Source organism: Diceros bicornis, chromosome 23, assembly GCF_020826845.1.
Source record: "Diceros bicornis minor isolate mBicDic1 chromosome 23, mDicBic1.mat.cur, whole genome shotgun sequence".
Taxonomy (NCBI): Eukaryota; Metazoa; Chordata; class Mammalia; order Perissodactyla; family Rhinocerotidae; genus Diceros; species Diceros bicornis.
The window spans coordinates 34,908,217-34,934,243 of NC_080762.1; the positions used below are offsets into that span (position 1 = coordinate 34,908,217).

The following is a 26,027-nucleotide window of genomic DNA, read 5'->3' on the forward strand; positions in this document are numbered from 1 at the left end:
TTCTGTTAAGCCTCATAAAAACCCCTCATTGAAGCTAAACAATAAAATAGGCTGGTTTAGTCCACATGTGTTGTGAACCAGTACAGGCAGCTATTTCACAGGGGCCTGAACGGTCCCTGTTTCTCAGACGTGAAACGTTCCTCCAGTACATCTGACATCATTTTGTAGTAGCAACAAAAATGAGTAAAACTGAAGTTTGAATTTTCTCATGCATTCCACCATTTACCCCATGATTCTTGGAAATAGACTGTCCAAAATTAGGAATGTATTTTCCCACCAACATAGTTCAAATGTTTCATCCTTCTGTTTCCCTGTACCTGTATGGCTAGCTCTACTTAACTGCATAGATTTATATTAGAACATTCAAATCACTTCCATTGTTAGGAACTCTCAAGATTTTTGCAGTTAAGCTCTAGGGGCTCTTCTTAGGTCTAGGATGGCATTCCAGATTTGCTTTTCTGCCTTGTCACAAGAAGAAGAAGATGCCCAGCCTGCTTTCCTTTCCTCCATAAACCTACCACAACCTGCTCTGTCCTTTGGAACTCTTCCCCTGCCTCCCAGGATTGGTTATAGAGTGGGACCAATCTCTCCATTCCTACTTGTATTTTGTCTCGGAATACAGATACTCACAGGCTCAAATTTATGTTTGATGGGTTTTCTTCCTAATTTTCAGGAGAGAATCATTAAAACTGGCAAACATTGAGTGGCTGTAAAGCTTCTAGGAACTGCAAAAGTGCCCACTGTTATGTTTAATGATATGTTTACTAGAATCTCCATTGAGCTTCTGCCTTTTGCTTTTATTCCCAAAGATAGAAATTACCATACTTTCCTTCTCCATTCTCCTAAGATTGGTGCTATATGCCCTTCTTGCTCCCATGTTGGCCTAAAGACCATTAGGGTACCTGTATGTTGATGACTTCTATAGTTTGGGCTCAGATTTCTCCCGAGTTTCACACTCTTTTGTCTATTTCAGTTTCCTATATACCTTGCCGTGATCAGTTTTTACTTAGATCTCAGGAGGTCATTGGGCCAAGGAAATGAACTGACAATATATTGGAGGGAGAAAAACCCTCATATGATTAATAAGTGTATGAAAACATTTTAAGTGTTATTAGTATAAATCAGTGAATTATAAATTGTGTCATATGGAGATATAGCTACCTGTGAAATTAGAGATTATTTTAAAAAATAAATAATGCTTTCAGTGGTCATTCTTATATACTATTGGCATAAGCTTTGAAAGCAGTTTGTAGTATGTGTTGAGAAACGTAAAAATATTCTTAGTCTTGGACATAAAATCTTTATTAAAATTCTAAATAATTAGAAATAAAAAAAGCTGTTTATTAAAGTACTTTTTATGTTTCTAATTTCTCTATATTAGGAAATTTCCTATATTAGGAAACATATTAGAAATGGTTACTTATGACATATATATGAGAATATTATATATCTAATGATCCTATGTTATGAAGAATCTAAATAATTTAGGAAAATAGTTTTATAAGAAGACTTATATGAAGAGATGGAATATGAGTTGGGCCTTAAAGAATAGTTGGGCAGGTAATTGTTGGTTAGGCATTTCATTGGGGGGAGACAACGTGAAAAAAGACACAAAGGTGGAAATAAGTTTATTATCTGGAAAGTAATGGTTAATCTGGCTGGAAAATGGGAGTTCATTTTGGAGGAACAGGAGAAAACGTTATTCACCTGTTATGTGTTCGATACTTGCTAGGTACAAGGATGACTACAAGATGACAATAATGGAAATTTAGGAGAAGGGCATATATGGAGAAAACTTCATGAAAAATTTGACAAAACTTACTGGCTGGATAAAAGAAAATCAAAGATAATGAAAGTTTTGAGTTTTTATGATGCCAGTAACAGAAATGGAAAAGCTGGAAAAGGAGACCTTTGTGAGGCAAGATGATGAATTTAGTTTCCACAGCTGGTTTAGGAGAGGCATGCAGGAGAGCTTGACCTGTGAGCTTTATTCTTACTTAGGGTTTACTTTTTCTATAAAGCCAAATGTTACTCTTCATGTACCTCTGTCTCCCTATTCCAGTTTTTAACTGACTAATGTGAAATCTGCCAAAAAGGACTTTCTAGGAAGTGTCAAAATAATTTAAGTAGTAAAAATATCTTAAGTAACAAGGTCGGTGACATTTAGTTTTTAAAACTTTTTCACGTCCTTGAAACAATACTTGTGTTTAATTGTATTCACCTTATGCCTTTGCTTCGCACTGTCATGTATTGGGCATGGGGCCATAACCGTAAGGTAACAGCAAATCTCATTCTAAACTGTATTATAGGGAAGTTTCTTTCTTTGGCAGATGGGAGATTCTTTGGTCAGAGAGACCTACGAAGGTGAATGCTTCCCAGGCTCGCCAGTTTAAACCTTGTATTAAGCAGATAAACTTTCCTACAAATCTTATACGGCTGGAAGTAAATAGTTCTCTTCTGGATTATTACACTGAATTAGATGCAGTTGTATTACATGGTATGAAGGACAAGCCAGTGCTTTCTCTCAAGACTTCACTCATTGACATGAATGATCTAGAAGAAGATGACTATGAAGAAGAGGATGGTTGTGGAATGGACAATCTTAACAAAAAGTTTAGCAGTACTGCCCTCAGGGAAGGGCCAAGTAATGGATATTTTGATAAACTACCTTATGAGGTAAGCCAAAGATAGTCAGTAGCAATATTGGACATACATTATAATTTTAAAATTTTTAGGTATTAATGATTTTTTTGCTAGATATCTGAGAGATAGAAGCGTTGGTAAGATGTGTATAATCTGATGTATTGTTTATTTTGATTTTGGAAAAACTGGACAAAATTATGTTGAGTAATTTCACCACTTTTGTTCTCTGCTGACTTTAGTGATTCTGGATAAACTATTAAATATATGTTATTATATTGCTGACTAACAATAACCAAAATACAGAAACCACTTATAAATTACACTCCACTTTAATTCATAATTATGCAATGTAAATATGGGCAATATGTGCTTAACTTTATACCAGTTATGTTAAAGATGATTTGCTGTTAAAAATGAGTATTAATAAGATTGTGAGAGAAATGCTTATTCTATTTAAAAGTCCACAGTTTCTCCAAGTGTCATTTATTCTTCTGTACTAACTCTATTCTATATTCTTCTAACTAGAAATAATTTTTGGTCCAGGCAGGTGCAGAGTGCCTTTACCTAATGTCTTTTTTCAGTGTGTGCCCACAGGGGCGTTTCTGCAGCAAATTTAGCCTCCTTGGCTCCAGGCATCAAATGCCAGTAACACCCCAGGGGGTGGGGTAGGGGTAGGACCAGCTATTTCTGTCCCCTGCTGAGAACTGCTGTGTGTGGTTAAAAATAATATAATCAGATCTTTTTAAGAAAAATTTATAAAGTCAAATTTTAACCAATTCAGACTATCCCCTCTTCCAAATTAGTGGGTATTTCAGGTTTCATTGTAATAACACAGGTAGCCTTAACTTGCATGGAACAATAAGATAGCCTTCTGAATGCCTAACAGTAACTGTAATGCCTGTACAACATTTTACTGTTAAAATGCTATGGTACATCCTGTGAAGTAGCTAAAGTTGCCACATAAAGTTGAATTTAAGGATCCAAGGTAATTCAGTCAGTAAGCCATGGGAGCAGGATCCAACCCCGGCCTTCTCGGTCAGTTCTTGTGATATGGAAAGGAAGCTTCACAGATGGGAGAAGACCCTCTGGCCCTTAGTGGGAGGAGGGAGAAAAGATGCAGGAAGAGCTGAGTTGGGGAAAGAGGAGCATGGGATAGTGACAGTGTTCCGAGGCAGATCTGTCCTGGCAGCAGTAGGAGCAGTTCATCTGGAGGAAACTAAATCCCTTTGATTCTTACCCATTTCCTAAAACTACAAAATAGAAATTTAAATTCAGCAAATATATATATTTTAAACAGTTTATTGAATTTTATCCAGACCCGATAAAATGCTTGACACATAGCATTCAAGTGAGTAACTGAGGGGGACTTCAGGCAGAGGGAAGAGATTGTACAAAGGCAAGAAGAAGTGAACCTCTGTGACCTGTTTGGGAACTCCAGTATTTCAGTATGAATGGAACAAGATTTGACAGCAGAAGCTACAAGAGATGAAACTGGATGGAGGCTCAGGGAGGCCTCAGTGCGTAACTCCACAAGACACCATCCACATAGATGATAGTGATTGGGACATCCTAGCATTGGCAGTGCACAGCCTACTCTGCTGCATCATAGAGGGCCCTGTGGCCCTCTATAAAATCCTACAAGAGGATTTTATCCCTTTAGCCAGTGGCCCTCAGGGTGCTGTGTTTCTCCAGTATATTCAGCAAATTCAGTTGGGGGGAGTCATAGGTACTTCAGACTTTATAAATAACTTACTTTTGGTAAAAAATTAGAGCAGATTCAAGATTATACTTCTAATAATTTCACACTCTCTTGTGTTCTCTTGTGTTCTTCACATGCTTTTTTTGAGTGGGAGAGAAAGGTGTGGAACAATAGCTAACATTCTGGAAATTATCCATAATATGCAGGCATTTTTGCACATGCTTTGGCTCATAATTAGCATAATTGTCCAGGTGTTTGGCCTCATGTAAATTTTGTCTTTCAAGTGTGTCGTGGTATAAAAAAGATTGTGAGGGCCAGCCCCAGTGGCCTAGTGGTTAAGTTTGGCGTGCTCTGCTTCAGCGGCCCCGGTTTGGTTCCTGGGCGCGGGCCTACCCAACTTGTCTGTCAGTGGCCGTGCTGTGGCGGCGGCTCACATATGAAAAGAGGAAGATTGGCAGTGAATGTTAGCTCAGGGTGAATCTTCCTCAGCAAAAAAAGAAAGATTGTGAACCTTTTCTGTAGTTAGTAGGGAAACATTGAGGGTTTCATTTTATTTATTTTAAAAAGGAGAATAACAAAATGAGATTTCTGTCTTAGATTACTCTGTTGGTAAATGAAGAAGAGACCAAAAGGAGGTCAGGGTGGGAGGCAGAGACACCAGTTAGGAAACTACTACAGTAATTTAGTCAAGAAATGATGAAGCCCTGGATACTGGAAGGTTTGGAAAGGAAATGAGTGGGAGAAATATTTCAGAGATGCAGAAGGTTGCAATCAAAAGTAACTAGTGAATGTGGAGATGAAGCAGAACATCAGAGGGACTTTCAGGTTTCAGGTTGAAATGACTTGGTGGATGGACATGCCATTAACCAGAAAACAGTGGGGGAAAGTGGGAAGGGCGTTTTGACTTTGAGGTGCCTGTGATTCATCAAAGCAGACCTGTCTGGTTGAGGACAGTAGGCAGTAGCTATTTGAGTTTGAAACTCAGAAGGAAGGTCTAAGTTTATGTTTGAGTGAGTCTACTTGAAAGGGAGAGGGGCACCATGGAGATGAAATTGATAGGTGAAAACTCTGTGGAGTGTGAATAAGGGTCAAGAATAGAATTCTGGAAATACTAACATCTAAGAGTACCATAGAGGAAGACAAGTCAGAAAAGGCACTTAGGACAAAGATGAGAGTCTTAAAAGCAAAGCAATAGGAAACTAAAGAGGTATAAAAAACGTAAAAAGGATGTAGTCAGCCACATTGCTGCAGAGAGCCAAGTAACGAGTGCCCACTCGTTTTGGTCTTTGGGAGATCTTTGATAATTCTTTACTATTATCAGTTCGACAGAGCCATGAACATAGGGGGAGGGATGAGAAAACCTTACTGTATTTTGTTAAGGCATCAAGGAAGGGGGAGGAAGCAGAGACAAAAAGTGTTTACTCTCTGAGTATGGGAAGAAAAATACTTCTGATAATATACTCTAATTATGGGCTCTAACGTGGATAAGACTGTCCACCAATAAGGAGTAACACCTGGCATCCTGACTAACACTCCACCCCTTTGTGTCGCACTCAAAAAAAAAGGCATGTCAAAATGAGGGAGAGTATGAAATTATTACAGGTATTATCTGTTCTAACTTACCATTTAAAGGGCGAAAAGACAAGTGAGTGGTGGAGGATACAGCAGAGTGGGAAGATTTCTGTTTGTGATGCAGGTTGGGAGAGATTTCAGCACGTTTGTATGCTGAAGGGAAGGAGCTACTAGAGAGGGAAAGTGTCCAGTACACGCAGGGGGTTTAATCAGTGCAACAAAGTCACAATAGAAGAAACCAGGAGATAGAATCCGAAGTCCTGGAGGACGTTAATTAGCCATGATGAAAGCAGAGTACCACGCATAAAGAGTTAATACTGCAAAAAGCTGAATGATTTCACAATGAGTAAAAAAAGAAACTCCTTTAAAAAAAAGTTACCCAAATTATTTAAAGGAATAAAACCCAACACATTTAAATATGTCAAGTGATATAAAGTTTCCAGAGTTGAAAATAAAATATTATGAGTAAGAGTAGGTTTTGAGTAGATAAAACAGATACAACAACTTTGGTTTGGGAGTCCTTCCCAACACATCACATCCTACATTCACTGTGGTGTCAAATGGTACTTTATGCTAGGATGCCCCCATATAAAAACATGTTTTGACAGACACTAGATACTAGATGAGTAATGATTAATGGATATTGTCTTGTAGGCCTGAAACCTATCTTTTATTTAATCAAAATCCAAAAGTACTCTTTCACATGTCAATGTCATGGTCTCAGTGACTTTTCATTGTTCTTTTTCTATTTTGATATTTGCTTAAAATATAGTATTAAGTATCATAGAATGTTTTCACACATTATACATCTTTTAATATTGGTGACTTTTGTTTGGAATGATGCCAGAAATTGCTGAGCGTTATTTAAATTACAAATCACCTGGAAAAAGTAAATTATTTATCCTTTGATACAGGGATATATTTAACTTTTAATGCTTCTTTGCACTAACTGCTTAAAAATTCTACTGAAATAACTATTAATATTGTAGTTAAAATGACAAATTTTTAATTCATTCTACAAATATTTAAGGTCCTACTGTTGCCAAGCCCAGATGGCTCATAGGTTCTTTCAAACATTTAAGAAAGATAAATCCTATATTATTTAAACTCTTTCATAGCATAGAGAAAAGGAAGGTTTTCAACTTTTTTATGAAGCCAGTGTAATACTATATAGCACATAAAAAGAAAACTAGTGATGGGGCTGGCCCGGTGGTGCAGCGGTTAAGTGCGTGCACTCCACTTCGGCGGCCCGGGGTTCACAGGTTCGGATCCCAGGCGTGCACCAATGCACCACTTGTCAAGCCATGCTGTGGTGGCATCCCATATGAAATAGAGGAAGGTGGGCATGGATGTTAGCCCAGGGTCAGATCTTCCTCAGCAAAAAGAGGAGGATTGGCATTGGATGTTAGCTCAGGGCTAATCTTCCTCACAAAAAAGAAATGAAAAGAAAACTACTGACTAATTTTACTTCTGCAAACAAAATATAGTAATAGCATTATTTTAAAAGATAATACAATAGAATCATTCAGGATGTATTCCTGGAATTCAAGGGTGTTTTAGTATCAGAGAATCTGTATAATAATATACCGTAGTACTAGGTCAAAAGGAGAAAAATCCTAGGATTATCTCAGTAGATGTGCAAAATTGGTTGACAAATGACAGCTAGATAGATATCCAAATTTTTATCCATCTCTGTTAAAAAGTAAATACCTTATTAAGCTATCTACTAATTGTCTACTACCAAATATTATTAACCAAAAGCTAGCATCATATTTAACTTTCAAATACCAGAAATGCATCATTCAATATGGTAGCCACTAGCCACATGTACTGTGGAGCACTTGAAAAATGGCCAGTCTGAAGTGAGATGTACTGAAAGTGTAAAATATAGGATTTCAAAGATTTAATACAAAAAAAAGAATAAAATATCTCAGTAATAATTTTTATATTGATTACATGTTGAAATAATTTTTAATATATCTCATTAAATAAAATATATTAAAATTAATATCACTGGTTTCTTTTGACCTTATTTTATTTTTTTATACTTCACTGAGGAATAATTGACAAATATAATTGTATATATTTAAAGTCTACAACGTGATGATTTGATATACATGTACACCGTGGAATGATTATCAAGATCAAGATAATTAACACGTACATTGCCTGCTATCATTAACTCTTTTGTTTGTGTGTGTGGTAAGAATGCTCAAGTCTATTCTCAGCACCTTTCAAGTTTACAGTACTGTATTCATTAACTATAGACTTTTTGACTTTTTAAGAAATGTAGTTACTAAGAAATTTGAAATTACATATGTGCCTCCCATTTGTGGCTTACATTCAAATTAAAGCCAGGAACAAGGCAGCAGTGTTACTTAATGTTGTTCTGGAAATACTAGCCAGTGTTGGAAGATGTGAGAAAGAAAGAAAAGGCACAGTTTTTGGAAAGGAGGCTGTAAAATCATCATCATGTCCAGACAATATGATTATGTATTAGAATACTCAGAAGAATAGACCAAAAACCATTAGGAACAATAAGTAAGTTGGCAGGTTACAAAGTTAACAAAAATCAATAGATTTAGGAACTCTAGGAACATAAATGATCATTAAATGATAAAGCATACCATGCCCTTGAGTAGGAAGACACAAGAAGGGTGTCAGTTTTCCTTAAAGTAATCTATGTATTCAGTGAAGTCCCAGTTAAAATGCAATTTTTTGGTCTTTTTTTTTAACTGAAAAGTTCACCTAAAAAAACCATGAAAATTCTGGAAAAGAAGAGTGATGGCAGGGGCACTATCCCACCAGATAATAAAGCATATTATGAAGCTATAGTGCTGATATTCGTGGGTCGACAATGAAGATGGATTCTCATTTTCACCCAATCTAGTGCATTCCAACTCATAAACTTTAAAAATTTAGAACAAAACTTATTTATTTGATCCAGAGGGCTACTGATATGGGAGAAATAATGGATAAATAAATGGAATAGAATACAGTCCAGAAACAGACCACAGGAAAGAAGGAAACGTTGGCAACTCCCTTGGCAAAGAGTTACATTTCTGTAGTTTAAAAAAAAGAAGAACTGCTAATAAAAACAACAGCACCATATTGTTCTTTTGTTTTTGTTTTTTTTCTTTTTCTGCCTTTCAGAATGGCAAAATATAAAGTATTGATATCAATGCTGGCTAGGATATAAGTGAATGAGTACTTTTATACACTGTGGTAAATTGATGCAAACATTCTGAAGGGCAATTTTGGGCTTATATCAAAACTTTTAAATGCGTGAAATTTACCCTAAAGTATATTTGCTAAGTTTGCCAAGATGTACATACGTACATACATACGATGATATTGCAGTATTATTTGCAGTAGGAAAAAAGAAACGGGAAATACATCAATGAGAAATTAGTTGAATTAGTATGTCACATCTGTAAAATGGAGTGGGGTGGATTTGTATGTGCAGATATAGAAATATCTACAAGATATATCATTAAATGAGAAAACCAAGGTACAGAACATTGTATATAGTATCATTCTGATAATGCAAATCTAAGAATAGAATTTCACACACATTTATCTGGAAGAGATCAGAAAAACCATTAACAGGGCTTACCAATGGGGAGAGAGACTGTTAGATTTGAGAATAGAGGGAGAAACTTTTCATTTTCTACGTTTCTTCAATGTTTGGGTTTTCTAATGTTTTACCTGAATCTTCTTTTGCTTGTGTAGTATTTTACATGTCAACAGTTTACATATTATCCGGATGATGAGATTTTAGACGAATTTTTAATTTCCTTGTATTTCCTTCTTTTTATAACGCACATATACACCTTAATGGTATTTTTTAAAAGTGCAGTTCAAGTATTAAAAATAAATAGCAGAAACACCCCAAGCCTTACTATACTCAATATATGTGTTAGCAATGCTCATATTTTATATACACTCTTTAAACTTATTTTAAATATCAGGTTGTTGTCACTCTTTATTTTGTAATATTTCTGCCTAAAACAGTGAAATTCTGACCTGAAATCAATAGTGGGCCTACACAGTCAAATAAATTAAAGAAAAGCATTTAGGTTAAAGGGCGTATTTGCCAAACAAAAACTGTAGCTAGAGAAATACACTGCATTAAGTAAAAAACTCCACCTTCTCTGTTATCTAAAAGTTTTTACCATTTAGCAAATATTTGATCTTTTTTTTTTTGCTTTATGTTTCTTGGTTCAGACTAGGATATTTAGCAGTAGTTCTTTGAAAATTAGTTTAGAAGGCCCCAACTATTCACCATTAAGAAAACACAAATCTTGGACTAGTTCAAGGAAACTGTTTTAATTAGAGAGAGAAATCTTTTTGATTCCTCCTCCTCAATACTTGTTTGTGTCTCTTTACTACTCCATCATCACTGCCAGCTGCCCTATGCAGGCCTCTGTGTTCTCGTTCCTAGAATGCTGCAGTAGCCTCCTGGCTGGTTTCCTTTCCTGTGTCCCTGCCTCCAGTAGTACCTCCTGCAGTGATTTTCTAAATCTGACCCTGTCACTGTGCAGTTTAAATCCTTTCAAGACTCCTCATTGCTTTTGGGATAAATCCAAGATCCTCCCTGAGGCTCTTTGTAACCAATCTTTACTACTAACTAGTCTTTCCTTTCACCTAATTAGCCTCTCACCCTTTAAAGCTGAGCCTTCCTGGCACAAGTGCACCTGCACTTTGGGGTTAGGCCTGTGTTTTGTTTGAGGCTCTAGTAGCATTTTATGCTTCTCTTTATCAAAGCTATGAAAACATTGTACTTATCGTCATTGTACTTACCAATCCCCAAGGGAGTCTGAAAATGGAAACTCGTTTCTCTCTGTCATCAGTGTTTGGTGTGTAGTAGATGTTCAGGAAATGTTGAGTATTTGAAAAATTGTATTATTCAACAGATTACCAAAATATATCTTTGCACTGTAAAAAAAAAAATGAGTAGTTAACATGAGCTGAGTATACTTTGAACACTTTCGAAATGTCATGTGGTCCTATGTATGTCTGGTTTCTTCTGATTTGGATAGTTCTGTTGAATGTTGATTTATTTAGTGTGTGAAAATATTGTTATAAAATATATGATAGAATTAATAGACCATATTCTATGCTTACTAAAGTGATACTGTTTTTCGATCTTGATGATCTGGGTTTCTCTGTTTTATATAGCTCATTCAACTGATTCTGAATCATCTTACACTACCTGACCTATGTAGATTAGCACAGACTTGCAAACTACTGAACCAGCATTGCTGTGATCCTCTGCAATACATCCACCTCAATCTGCAACCGTACTGGGCAAAACTCAATGACACCTCGCTGGAATTTCTACAGGCTCGCTGCACTCTTGTCCAGTGGCTTAATTTATCCTGGACTGGCAATAGGGGCTTCATCTCTGTTGCAGGATTTAGCAGGTTAGTACTAAGCCTTGCTGAGGTTATTTCACCAGCAGGCTGTACTTACTATCTAGTAGTTTCCATAATAAAAGTTTGAAATTATATACCATGTACTATACAGAAATGAAAAAGAAATACATTTTGTGTATCATCGTGTTCAGAATGCTTCTGCTTATAAAAGTGAATGAGTTTCACCATGCTCTTCAGCTAAACTTCATAATAATGGGAAGGGAAGCTATGTCCTTTACTTCATATTTTTAAAATCCCAAGTAACTTTCAACAGAGCTCTTTCTTTTTTCTTTCTCATATTTTCAGCACAGATGATTAACACATTTTAAAAACTATTTCCAAATCAAAATCTACTTCTGTAATGTGATTTGTCAGAAATGGAAAACAATTTATTATAGAACATTTTTAATTAAATCTTAATTACATGTGCAATACATCACCCAAATTTAGAAGCTCATTTAAACTAATTATGTTGGAAATGCAATGCTAAATTGCATGGAATTGCATGCTAAATAGGAGACCACACTTGCAGACCTGCCCAGGTGTTTCTGCTCCTTTCTATTTAAGCATTTAGTTTCCTTACTATTAAATGTCACCTGTTAAACATTTGAAAGCTTGCACAAGTGCGTATTCATTAGTGACACCATAGTAATTTGTCTTATGATACAAACAGGTGTTCTTCTCTTAACCTTGATGATGGTTATTCTCATTGTATGTTACAGTATAATCCCATCATTTCGTTGTTAAATAATGAAGAGTAGAAACTTTGGAGAAATTATCTGTTATGTTTGATAAATGAATAATCTTCTATTCTGTTTTTAGAAGTTAAACATGAACTCTCTCTACACACATCCCCAGTGGATACATTCCTGAACAGTGGTTTATGAATTAGAAATTTGTATATTGAGCCTTGTTTCTCCTTGACTCAGATTATAAAAATAAAGTTGCAGGTCCAGAAATAAATATTTGATACCATTAGATTCGGATGAAATAATGTTTAAATAGTAATAATGTGTTCAAAATGCTAATATTGATAGCTCATGCACCAAAGTAAAAAATAAACACAGGCAGTAATGGCTTATAGCACATGTTGAAACCATGGATGCACTGAGTTTCTTTCTTTTTTGCCAGAAATAGAACCAGGGGAAGGGGTTCTTAGATAAAACATTGTGTGTTGTGGGTCAGAGAGTCTAAAGATTTTATAACAAACTATGTATACAAAATTCTTTTTCATTATGTAAATTTGCTTCGGGGGGATATCTATAGCTTAAAAATGAGGCATTTCTTTTTGGCAGTGTGATTTCAGTGAATTTTTATAGAATCCACATTTTAAAAATTGCTGGACGTTTGACAGCTATCCAGTGAAACACAGCTTAGTCCTTTCTACTTCCCCTTGTCCCAAACACACACACTTCATTTGCAAATTTTCCTCTCTGCTAATAGGACCAGGAAGAACTGAAGCTAATGATGACTGTGGGTGTTTAGAGCATGCACTATGGATGATAAACTGAGACTAACTGAAAACTCTGAAAGCAGATAGAACAATGGGTGTCAGTAAGCATTTTACATTACAAGGACCTTTGTTGGTATTTTAATTACTCCTAAGTATTCGTTTTCACCCTTTGTCTGTAAGGCATTATAGTGAGCGTTGTTGACCACGTGAAGAGATGTGTAATATAGTTCCTGCCTTCAGGCAACAGAAGAGATAAAGGTATAAAGGCAAACATAAATATATCCTTCCTATGTGTTTATAAATAAAATAACAGGGGGTAACTATGGAGTATAGGCGTTAAAGAAAACATTGGTAGCGAATGGCTCAAGCCCAGCTTCTTTGGTGAAGTGTTGTGTATAACCGTAATATAATGAAAAAAATGTAAAGGTAATAAAAAATCAGTGTTTTAGAACTCTCTTTAGCTCATTTGGGTGCATGAGAAGAAACAAGTTCTGAGAAGAAAACTTAGCAGTGCTGTTTTTAAATTTTAGGCTTATAATGGATAAAGATCTTCTTTTGCAACGTTAAATCCTCAGTCTGCTGTCTCACCAGCAATTTCTCTTCCATTGTCAGTTCGACCATGTTAGTTGCTGTGGGGCTGTTTGAATAATCACAAAGTACATACATAAATTTAAAAGTTTTTCATATTTTACTGTAGTATTTCAGCTAGTAAAATCATAAATCTTGATAGCATTCCTTTAAGCATAGTGATTGTTCCCATTAGGAAAAGAAAAAGTTTAAAGAAGAGGGAGAGAGACTTTTTTGGGGTGGGAGATGTTGGAGTTTTGCCTGCTGATTGCTGTTGGCCCCTTGACTTGACTGCTGAATTGATAGTCATTATGGCTTGTAGGCAGCATTCCCAGAATAAACAATAAATATTCATGGCTTGATTATTAATGAATAATCTATGAATAAGTATGGTCTATTTATGCTCATTACTGTGACGAAGATTTATTTATAATACCTTAAAGGAAAAAAGTACATTTTTAAACTGGAGACCAATGATGATGAGTTGCTTTTTGAGCAAGTCTTTGGGAAAAGTTTGATATAGTTTATTTTTGTTGCCTAAAAATCTTATGCTCACAAGTTGGAACTGTTTAACTGGATTTTAAAGAATTTTTTAGGAATTTATATGATTCAGCATAGCAGGGAGATAAGTTAAATTGGAATAACGAGAACTTAAAACTTTTAATCAGTTATTAAAATCCTATTCTATCTACAGATTTGTGATTTGCAACTTCAAGTACTGCTCATGCATATCATTACTCATTAAAATCACATCTATGATAATTCCACTTTTCTTTTATAATACAGTCCCCTAAAGTCTTGGCTATTCCTTTGCCTTCCTGCCTGTATGTGCTTTGAGGCTTAATCATATCATTCTGATGTTCAAAATGCCTCAGCTTCATTTTTCCACTAGCGTTTTTCTTCAGATAGTTGCCCAAATTAATCACCTTGATCTCCACCTCAGTTACGTAGAGATCTTTACCCCTAACCCCTCTACTTGTTTCCTTCAGAAAACATTCTTGGATGCTTTCTAGATTCAAGAACTTTATTAGATGTTTTGACACAGAGCTACGGTTTTATGGGATAAAGAGCTTATTGCCTATTCATATATTTGTTTATTCCATTGCCTGCCTGTGCTTTATACAGTGTCTTTTATAGATTGTCAATTCCTAGAGAATAGAGACAATTTTAAGACTTTCTTTCCTCTTCCTTCTACCATTGCTGGATAATACCATACATAGTTAAGCAGAACATTTTGTTTTTAATGGCTTTATTTTGGATCAGATGTGTCAAATAATGTTCCAAGTTATTTGGATTAAAAATTATCTTAAATATTCTGTTTTATAAAACTCAGTGGAGGGTCAGCTAACAAAACATAAGATTAGGAATCAGAAGCCATGGATATTTATATCTAATTGCCCCTTTATACATCAGGCAGGTTGTGAGGATTAGTGCCTTTTATTTTGTGGTGAGTAAACTCAGATTAAATCATTCATTCATGTGACATTAATTATTTTAGGGTGCAAGTTACCATTTAGTAAATTACTTCTTATGTACTTATATTATTTTGGACAAATTAATTCACTTTGTAAGGATAAGCAATTTATTTCTCTCTCCAGAGACTCCTTTATCTCAGCAGGAGAGGTAGTTTGGGATTGTTTGTCTGAACTTAGATCTTCTCATAATACCCTCAATGTCAAGAAATACTTTATAAGAATTCATAGCATGGAATGAATAAGCTTAGGAAATAAAGAAGCTGTGTTTCTCCTTTCAGGTGACCAGTATACAATTGAGATGAATAAATAGATGACCAAGACAAAAACGTATATGTAATTATGCATTAAAATAAAAACTTACATGAGGAGCATTCAGGAAAGAAACAAGTGTTGTGTTCAGCTAATTTATTGAGTCTGCTGCTACTTCTGCCTTGTTGGAATGGAGATGTTATGAAGAAGTAGGTGGTGTAGACCTTGTAGTTGTAGGAAGAGAGAATATGGTGATATTAACCAGATAGTTTGCTCAGAGTAAAAATATGCAATATAGAAAGAAAGGGAGAGAGTCAGAAAGGTAGTATAGAGATGATGATCATTTATTGTGCTTTCAAATTCTACCATTCATTAAATCAATTTGGGAAGTTTTCTAGTCTGTTAACAGTTGGTTTTCTGGTGATTGGCTTGACATCACTCTATAAATTCTTTAGAGGAGAAAAGTCCAAAAATGAGAGGGAGGAGAAAAGGGATGTCAAAGTATTCCAACTCCAATATGAGAAAGAATTGTAGAACAAAGTGCTTTGCCAAATAATACAGACCTTCAAGAGGTAAGATGCCTAAAGACTTTAATATTGAGAGAATTAGTATACTCATTTAACTTTTGTAATCTGCAAATAATTTTAGAAATATCAGATCAAAATAGGATACTCTTTAGTTGTCTGAAACCCTGCATCCGTTTCTAGATTGCTAGCTTATAAATAATGAAGGAGTACCCATAACTACTATGTATACTCAAAGTAAGGTTAAAAATGTTAATTTCATCATATTTCTTGGGTATAGTTTGACCCTGTTAAGGGAAAAATACCCTGAGTCCAGAGAATTTAGTCTGTTCCAGAATAGAGGAAACTTAAATTCTTCAAGTGAATTTTCATAATTGGAAGATTCATTCAGCAAACTCTCAGCAAATGTTTTTGACATGCCTGACATTGTGCTAAGTACCGGGTACACCAGGAATCTGTTTCAGTTGCCAAAGGATTTGAGGCAGCTTATAAAACTCAATATAAACAAATTAGTAAGTAAGAAAATTGTGGTTAAGAGAAATATAAATAGTGATTGAGAAATAGGTGAGCCTGAGTTCAATTCAGTATGCAGAAGGTATGTCATAATTTAGTATCCATTGCCTACCTTTGAAATAGATCCAGCATCTGAATATTGACCACCAGATTCAGTGCTACCACTTGGATCCAGTGCACCATCCTCTCTTCCCTGAATATTGTAGTGGTGTCCTGGAGGTCCCCCTGTTTTTACCCCTGTGCCCCTTCAGTCTCTTCTCCACACAAAAACCAGAGTGATCCTATTAAAACACAAGCAGGTGTGTCACTCCTCTGCTCAAAACGCTCTGATGATCAGAATCTCATCTCCCTCGAAACAAAAGCCCAAGTCTTTACAGGACACATGCTATATGAACTGCCCGTTACCTCCCTATCTGCCCCTCATCTCCCTCTCACCTGTGCCTCTCACATTAGCCTCCTTCCAGTTCCTCACTCTACATGTTATCCTGCCCCAGAGCCCTTGTGCTTGCCCTTCCCTTTGCCTGGAAGGCTCTCCAGGAATCTGTTTCCCTCACCCCCTCACTTCCTTTGGGTCTTGACTCACCTTCTCATGAGACTTTCCTGACCACCCTGTCCACCCTTGATACTTCCTATTGCCTTTCCCTGCTTTTCTTTCCTCCTTGGCACTTTTCACTCTCTAAAATACTATTTATTTTACTCATTTGTTTGTTTGTAGTCTACCTCTCTGGCCAGAATGTCAGGAAGCTCCGTGAGAGCAGGGACTTCGTTGTGTCTACTGCGAACTCCCCAGTGCTGAGAGGGATGCCTGGGTCGTAGCAGGAGCTCAGTAAATATTTGTTGAATGAATGAATGAACGTGCTTGATGCACGCTGCAGTTTAACTAAGGTAACAGTAGTGAGAGGGGTTGGGGGAAGTCCAGGAGAGGGAGTAGCTTGAGGGGGTCAGGGAATTTCCAAGGAGGAGTGGGCAGTTGTGTGAAATGCCACGATAAGGAACATAAGGGCGGAAAACAAAGGCCATCCAATTTGCCATTTAAAAGGCAAGGGTGAATTTAGGGAAAGTAGAACACGTATTGCCATGGATTAAGAATAATGAGTGTTCAGGTATAAATAAGATATATAGGCTACTGAGTTATTTGCAATATTTACAATAAATTTATAGCTACTGAATTTTTTTATCGTTGTTGGAATGTGACTTGGCCAAGATTTAACTTTTATTTTAATGTTTGTAGGGTACTTTGACCTTTATAAACTGCTTTCACATACTGTTTGATGTTCAAAACCGCGAGGCAGCGTGGTGAGGGCTGTTATACCTTCTAGTCTGGCAGTTACAGCTGAGGAAATGCTGGGACTTGGGTAAACGCCTTTTCCAAGGTCACATGCTAGGAAGCAGTGGAACTGGGCAAAAAATCCATCTTTTGATTTAGAAGTCCAGTGTTACTTCCTTTATTTACATAAGTGATTGATTTAGTCAATTTTATTTTGCATAATTATTTGTAAACTAATTAAATCATTTAGGGAAAAGATGTGGCGTAAATAAACTAACAGCATGTTACTGATGTGACACTAAGGCAAGAAAATGTCAAGAGACCTGGACAGGGATGATTGGTGCACTCAGTTAAGGGTTCAAGTTGCTTAGCTGATAAAGTTTCATGCATGAAAATACTCCTAGACTCACATTTACTTTTAGATTATTTTCAGATGATGATGATGGACAGGACTGGTTTCCCCCCATCTGTAATGTAATTTAGATAAATATTGTTATTCCTACTCTGATAAGGAATTTTGTGTTCTCCACATTGAATTATATCTGAGTATTTTATATAAAGCTGCAATTGTATATCTTGTGATGATTTCAACATCAGTCTAGCTGCTAAATGGTAACAGTTACAAGGGACGTATCAAAACAGTACAGTGAAACCAACCCAGAAATTTTCTGAGTTGAGAGAAGGCTACTCTGATTTGTTCTAAGGTAATTTAATTAAAGCGGTCACTTTGTGTGCCACGTTCAAAATAAATTATCCAGTACTGAAGGGGTACTGTTTAGGGGGAATATCTTCCAAGAGTTTAGAGTTTGGTTATGTTGCGTTTTTTGGCTCTACCAACTTAGGTGTGAAGTACAGGTAAGGAGGAGAAATACACCCTCTGCTTTCTTAGTTTTCCACTTAGCGTGAGCTGACTTCTTATATGATGTGAATCCATTTTATCTCCCAGGTTGACTTATTTTAGCCTAACCACGCCTATTTCAGTAAGCGGTAAATGAAAATTTAAGTGAAACAAGTTTTATATTTTCCCTAATAGAAATGCATTCTTCTGAATGTATCTGCTTAGAGTTGATATAATTCCAAAGAACTTGCAAAAATACCTTTTAGTTTTATGAAATTCACACGGAACGTTGTCTTTACAGGTTTCTGAAAGTTTGTGGATCTGAATTAGTGCGCCTTGAATTATCTTGCAGTCACTTTCTTAACGAAACATGCTTGGAGATTATTTCTGAGATGTGTCCACATCTACAGGACTTAAACCTCTCATCCTGTGATAAACTGCCACCTCAGGCTTTCAACCATATCGCCAAACTATGCGGCCTTCAACGACTCGTTCTCTACCGCACAAAAGTAGAGGTAGGAATAACTCATCATTCACATCTGTGCTAGTGTAACAGCCAACTGGATACTTAGTTGCCTATAATTGCTCATAATAATGTGATTTCTGATTTTTAAATAGATTAAGTTTAGGACGCCACCTGACTATTCTAAAATCGTTAGAGGTGATTCAGTCATTTCAAAATTATTTAGAGTCTATTGTGTTGTTTTTTTAATTATAAGACAATTTCTTCTCTCTGCTCTTAAAATTTTTGTAATGCTGTTCATACGTCCAGGTAAAGGAACAAGCAGTGGGCTGAGGTGAGCTGAAATGCTGGCAGGGAATGAATTGGAGAACGAGGTAGGAGTATAGTATGCAGGAGGGCATTTGCTTGGAGGGGGAGGAAGCAAAGTGGAATTTGTTCAGGACCAGATTTGGGAGTTAAAAATCCTGATACCATACTTTAGGAATCTCATTAAAGAAAAATGGAATCACGTCATATATATCATTCTATCTGCTTTTTTCACGTACTATCTCTAGGACCTCTTTCCAGGTCATTACATACACCACCTGACTGTCTTCATTAACTGTGTAGTGTATGTTATACGATAATCTATTCAACATTTCCCCAAATGATCAACATTTAGGTTTTTCCAGTTGTCTTCCTTTTACAAATTATTCAACATTTAGGTTTTTCCAGTTGTTTTCCTTTTACAAATTATCTCACAAAAATGCTCGTTTGTGCAGGTTTACATATGCATGCTGTTATTGCTGTAGGATAGAGTCTTGTAAGTAGTAGTGCTGGGTCAAAAAGTATGTGCCTGGGCCCCTGTAGTAAACGCCCGCTCATTGTCATATACTTTTTCCCTAGACTCCAGTTGTGTTGGCCTTCTTTCTGTTCCTTGCACATTCTGATCTGGTCCCAGCTCATGGCTTTTTCTCTTCTGCCTGTCTGGTGAATTCTTTCAGCTTGTTACACAGCTGCCCTCCTCTCAGCTCAATGTTGAACTTAAATATTTTTTTTCAGAGATGGCTTCTTGGACATTGATAAAAGGTAGCCCTCCTTCTAGTTCTAGAAACCCAGTTTCTTTCCTTTTTAGAATCTTTGTCAATCTGAAATTGTCTTATTTGTTTGTTTTCTTGCTATGATATGTCTTCCTAAACTGGTATGTAAGTTTCATGAAGGTAGGAGCCTTGTCTGTCTTTTTCATTGCCATGTTTCCAGCATCTAGAATAGTACTTGGTAAAAATTGACCATTCAATAAATATTTATTAAATGAATGAATCAGATAACCAAATTACTTTTCCTAAATGATATACCAATTGCTTTTCCACTATAGTGAACCCTTGCCTGTCTTGAATGTTACCTTGATCAAGGTATTCAGCCTCTCAGTATTTCAGTTTCCTCATCTCTAGAACGGAGATAATAAACTACAGCTCTCATAGGGTCATTGTGAGAGTTAAATTACGTGTAAAGTGCTTAGAGGGTGCCTAGAACATAGTAAACTCTGAATAAATATTAGCTGCTAATAACAGTAGTAGTAATAATATCATCATGGCAGTTTTGTAGTGTGTTGTATTATGCGGTAGGGGAAGTCTCCTCTCTCTATTCCTTTTAAACATTTTGGTTTTTTTGTAAATCCTTGTATATTATTCTTCCAGATGTATTTTTCAGCAAGGATTTTATTAGAAGCGCATTCATTATATTTCATTTTGCTCTTTAATAAGGCTTCCCATCTGTTCATGTAGGTCTTGTTTTATGTCCAAGAGCATGTTATAGTTTTCCTCAATCAGGTTTTATATCTTTCTGGTTAAATATTTCCCTTGCATTTTATAGTCTCAGATACGATTTTTTCTTCTATTTAATTTTAATTGGTTATTGTTTGTATAAAGGAAAATTTGGCTTTTGTATATTTATCTTCTGTCTGCTCACCTTATTGAATGCTTATAATTGTTCTAATAATTTTTTACTTATGTCTTTTGGATTTTCTAATGATACAATTATATAATTTGGGCATTAAAATACTTTTTCTTTCTTTTCCAATACAGTCAGCCCTCTGTATCCGGCGGGTTCTGCATTGTGGATTCAAAGGCCTGTGATAGTTGCATCTGTACTAAACATGTACAGACTTTTTTTCTTGTCATTATTCCCTAAACAATACAGTATAACATACAGTATTACATAGGATTTACATTGTATTAGGTATTATAAGTAATCTAAAGATGATTTAAAGTATATGGAAGTATGTGTGTAGGTTGTATGCTGATACTACGCCATTTTATATAAAAGACGTGAGCATCCATGGATTTTGGTATTTGTGGGAGTCCTGGAACCAATCCCCAATGGATACTGAGGGAAAGCTGTATTTAAAGCGTTGCTACATTAGATAGAACTTTGTAAATAATGCAGAATAATAGAGTCACAACAGGTATACCAGTCTTATTTCTAATATAGTGGGAATGTCTTTAATGTTTCATTTTTTTAATATTTATACAACAAATATTTGAGTACCTATTATGTGCCAGGCGCTGTTCTAAGCACTGGGACTTGAATAGTGAACTAAACAGACAACTCCTCATGCGGCTTACTAATTTTATGTGTTGTTTGATGTTGCTTTCTGATAGTTCATCTTTATCATCCTTGTTTGATTAAGAATATTTTATCAAAAATGTGTATTATAAGTTTCTAAGCATCCATTAACACACTCTTTTTTTCTTCTTTTTTTATTAATACACTGATTTATGTTGAACAGTCCTTACATTCCTGGAGTAATCCCTACGTGTTTTAAATTTAATGCATAACTAGGTTAATTTCCTAATATTTTGGAGCCAAGCTGCCTGGATTTGAATTCTAGCTTTATCACTTACTAATTGTGTTGGTTTGAGGACGTTTCTTGACCTGTGCTTCAGCTTTCCCTTCTACAAAGTGCAGATGATAATAGCACGCACCTCAAAGAGTTGTGAGGATTAAATGATTTAATATACACAATAGTGCCTGGTTCATAGGAAATATTCTTTAAGGGTTAACACTTAGAAATACTTTTTACGTCTGCTTTTTAAGTGAGATTGAGCTGTGGTTTTCAGGCTGTTCTATCAAGTTTGGGCTAGGATTATGTTAGCTTAGCAAAATGATTTGGGAAACTTCCACCTTTTTCTTTGATCTGGAATAACTTGAATAAATGGGAATTATCTATTAGATAGAATTTACCTATGAAACCATCTGAGTGTATAGCCTTTTTTATTCGTAGATCAGAGTAGATACCTCTTTCTAGACAGAGCTTTTTTCCTACCCTGTGGAAGCCTGACAGCATGTGAGTATGCGAGCTTCTGTTTAATTCAGCATTCTGGATTTGGGGCAAAATGTTTAGCTAGAGTTTAACTTGTGACCTGGTATGGTGGAAAGGAGACTTTGATTCTAGTTCTGGCCCTACCAGCGACAGCTTAGTGATCCAGGTTAAGTCACACAGTCTCTCAAATTCCTAGATTCTTTATTTGTAAAATGAGAGGACTAGCGTCCTTGAATGCCACTTTAAAGACTATGTTAGCCCATGTTTTCATGGTCTGTGGTGAAATGACTCACCATTTGTGTGGGTATAAAGTTGTCAGCTATCTTTTCTTGGGTAGGCCTGTCCATTCTGAAATTATGCCATACCTGCTTTTTACTGGCATATTTACTATTTTATTGGCCTATAGTATTACGTCTGAGATTCTCTGAGCAAGATAATGCCTCATTTAAAAATTTTCTGATTAAATTTAACTTTAAGAAGAAATATAGCACAGTTAATTATGAAATGAACCTTTGGGAAAAAAATAGGGTAAAAACTAAGAAATCATATTAACTTGCTAGTTAGTATAATCTGTGACAATTTATAAAAATATATCCCATATATTAACATGATCTAATTGTCAGGGAATCATTAAGTAGTCCACAGTTTTCTTCAGTTTACTTCAAGAAACTGGTAAAATATGATTATATTTTTTAAAAGTATGATTTATAGGATTGAGATTTCATATCTCAAGAGTGGAGATCTATATATATGTATCTAAGTCTAGGTAGCATCAGCTGCAGTTTCCCTTAGTTACTTAAATTTAGATGTAAAATCACTGTGTGAACACATTAAATAAAATTTGGGTTGTATCCTATGTTACTACCTATTAAAGTTTGTTTTTATTAGTCCATTTGCTAAAATACCATGAAAATAATTTATAAATTTATCCTATACAATTTTTATGACATTGAGTATGTAGAAAAATTTATAAAATTGATTTTCATTGATCTACAGTTGACTTACAATAAAATAAAAAATGTCATTTTAGTGATATAAATGGCAAAATTTAAAATTATGAAAAACTTACCCAGTGTTCACTTTTACTGCTTCCCACCTCTGGATTCAGTGCTCTCTATCTGTACTTTACTCACTTCTATTATCTTCTCATTTGTGAAATCTATATCAGACTCCCATGTGCGCACTAAGTAACTCAGAGGAATCAAGGGAGAAGGCAACACAATCAGCTGGTCTCTTTTAAAACAAGCAGATGCCACAGCACTGATATTCATATCAATCTGTATACACCTCCTTTGTCACTTAAGCAAAGCCTTATGTCACCCCCTTCGGCCTTCCATACACACGCCTCCTTTCCATACACCCAGTCCTGCACTCGATGATGTTGGTGGATGAGAGCAAATGGGGAACGAGAAGACGAGCTTTAGGGGACTGGCGTCTCTCTCAACCTTCCACATAATCACTGGCAGTACATTCAGATGTTATAAACTGTTTTATTTATTCATTTATTTTTTATTTATTTATTTATTTTTTCTGTGAGGAAGATCAGCCCTGAGCTAACATCCATGCCAATCCTCCTCTTTTTGCTGAGGAAGACTGGCCCTGAGCTAACATCCACGCCCATCTTCCTCCACTTTATATGGGACGCCGCCACAGCATGGCCTGACAAGTGATGTGTCAGTGCGCGCCCGGGGTTCCGAACCCCGGCCGCCAGCAGCGGAGCATGTACACTTAACCGCTACGCCGCGGGGCCGACCCTATAAACTGTTTGGAAAAGAAGGAATAGCATTTGATTTCAAATGCCTATGTTTGCTCTAAAGAAATATATGAGAAGAAAAGAAGATACGAATTTGAACTTCCTGGGGGGGGTTTTTTTACTTTTAAAAGGAGTACAAATTATCTAGTGCCACTTTTACCCCTCTTTTTCTAAACTCTACAAAATTCTAAAATAAAAATTAGTATTATAAATATTGACTTTATTATAGTATATTAACTTCAGAGAGGTCAGACTTATGATTTAATGGAGTTATATTTTTTGTGCCTATATATAATTTACATTAATAAATATAATACATTTAAGCCATTTTATAAGACTTAAGTAAGCCTATGTGCATAGCGAATAAAGCTTTAGAGGATATTGGAGACCTAGGTTTTAGTGCCAAAGTTTGGGAAAACTTACTGAATACATTGTTTGCTGTCCTATACATTTTGCATATTATCTAATTCTTTACACTAGTCTAATGAGTGTGGGTGCTGCTTTCACTCTACACCTGATGAAATGAAGGTCCCAAAAGATAAATAAGTTTCCCCATGGCACATAGTGGCAAGTTAGATTCAGGTTTTGAACCCAAGCTTGGTGCCCACAGTGTCATAGATAAAATTGTAAGATATATAAAAGCATTCAATAGTAGTTACTCTAATAGTCTGGCTGCCTCTGTCTAAAATAGAGATTTTTCTTTACCACTTATTCCTTTTCTAATTTGCAATGGGTAAGGAAATATAACATTGTGACTAAGATACACAACATTAGGATCCAGTGTAAAACACAAACTATAAAGTTATATTCTATAAATATTTCCTAGTTTAAAATATCTACTACAGGGAAATGGAATTTTTGTCTTTTATTTTTATTGTGAACAAACTTAATTTTGAAGTCTTAGTTGTTCTGAATTTATAAATAACAGTTATTCAAATTACATTTAGAAACATTTAAGTGATAGTTTGTAGAATCAATATATAATGAACTACTTCAAGTGAAAGGTTTATATAGACCAACTCTTAATTTTATACCATAGTGGAAAGCAGCATTGGGACATATAATCCCCAAAATAATTTTAGTGTGTAAAATAATGTGTTGTTGATGTCTCGGTAGTGTGTTCTTAAGTGGTTAGGCATAGCCAGACGTGTTGTAGGCCTGATAACTCAATAAGAATCAGAACCCAGGAGTATGAAGCTAGAGTAGGGTCAGAATTGCTTTATAAGCTGGTAGGTAGATGCCGGCATGCTGATGTGGCCCCTCCCTGAGCCAGTGGTGAAACAGGCAGTGGGCGCAGGGCACTGGGCTTCTCTCCACCTGACAGATCTTACCAACAAGGCTGCCGCATTGACCACTGAGCCTCATGTGTAACCTTGTCAGGAGCCGGGGTGGTATCCCAGCGCATGTCCTTTGTACGGCTTGATTGCTGTTCTGGTTGTAAACTAAAACGAAAGCAACCTTAAAACAAGTCCCAGCTGTCACTGTCACCAATTTTTGAGCCCAGCCTTCTATGGTCTGGCCTAGCTCATTAAGATTTTTCTCTCCAGCTCCATTGCTTTGGCCAATACTATGGCTAACACCCTACGGCGAGAGAAAGCAGCAATAGGATCTTGTTAAGACTTTAGCTATGATTGAAACTGCTAAGCAGTGAGGTTCGGGTATCTGATTCACACATAATTTGATCATTAAAAACTGGGAAGATATTTGTTATTGAGTCTGTATCATGGACCCAAGTCATAAACTCAGTCCTTATCTTGGCTTCCCCACTTGAGAGATTTATGTGCTTGGGTAAGTCACTTATACTAAGCTAAAAGTTATTAATCTATTAAAAATAGCCCTATCACATAGGCTATTGAGAAGACCAAATTAGGCCATACATGTAAAAAAAACTCACACTTTATGAATTAGATTGACTCATGTAAATGTGAAAATGATAGGATAGGTTTACTCAGCATAGTCCTACACATTATTCCCACGTTTATGAAGTAGTCCTATAAATCTGCCTAAATAGGAGTACCTTTTCCATCATATGCTAAGAGAGACTTAGACTGAATTATCTCTTTCAGCCTTATGATTTGTTTCTGGTAAAAGGAATGTATCTTCCTAACTTGTAAACTCCATAATGGGAGGGACCTTGTTTGACTGTTTACTTCAGTAACAGTGTCTTGTATTCACTGTAGTGAATATATATAGTAGGTATTCAGTAAACTTGTGTCAAAAAAATGAGTGATAGCTATCTCTTATCAATTCATTTTTTTGTTATTAGATAGCATAAGATGACTCTGTCTTTCTA

General features: G+C 35.9%; 1 protein-coding gene across 1 annotated transcript in view; it reads left to right on the forward strand.

Moving 5' to 3' along the window:
* Positions 1-26,027, forward strand: part of FBXL4 (F-box and leucine rich repeat protein 4) — a 71,842-nt gene that overhangs the window by 24,442 nt on the left and 21,373 nt on the right. The window contains exons 4-6 of the mRNA XM_058566594.1: positions 2,331-2,676; positions 11,096-11,340; positions 18,519-18,732. Of these exons, the coding sequence (XP_058422577.1) occupies positions 2,331-2,676; positions 11,096-11,340; positions 18,519-18,732 (805 nt within the window). The remainder of the gene's footprint in view (positions 1-2,330; positions 2,677-11,095; positions 11,341-18,518; positions 18,733-26,027) is intronic.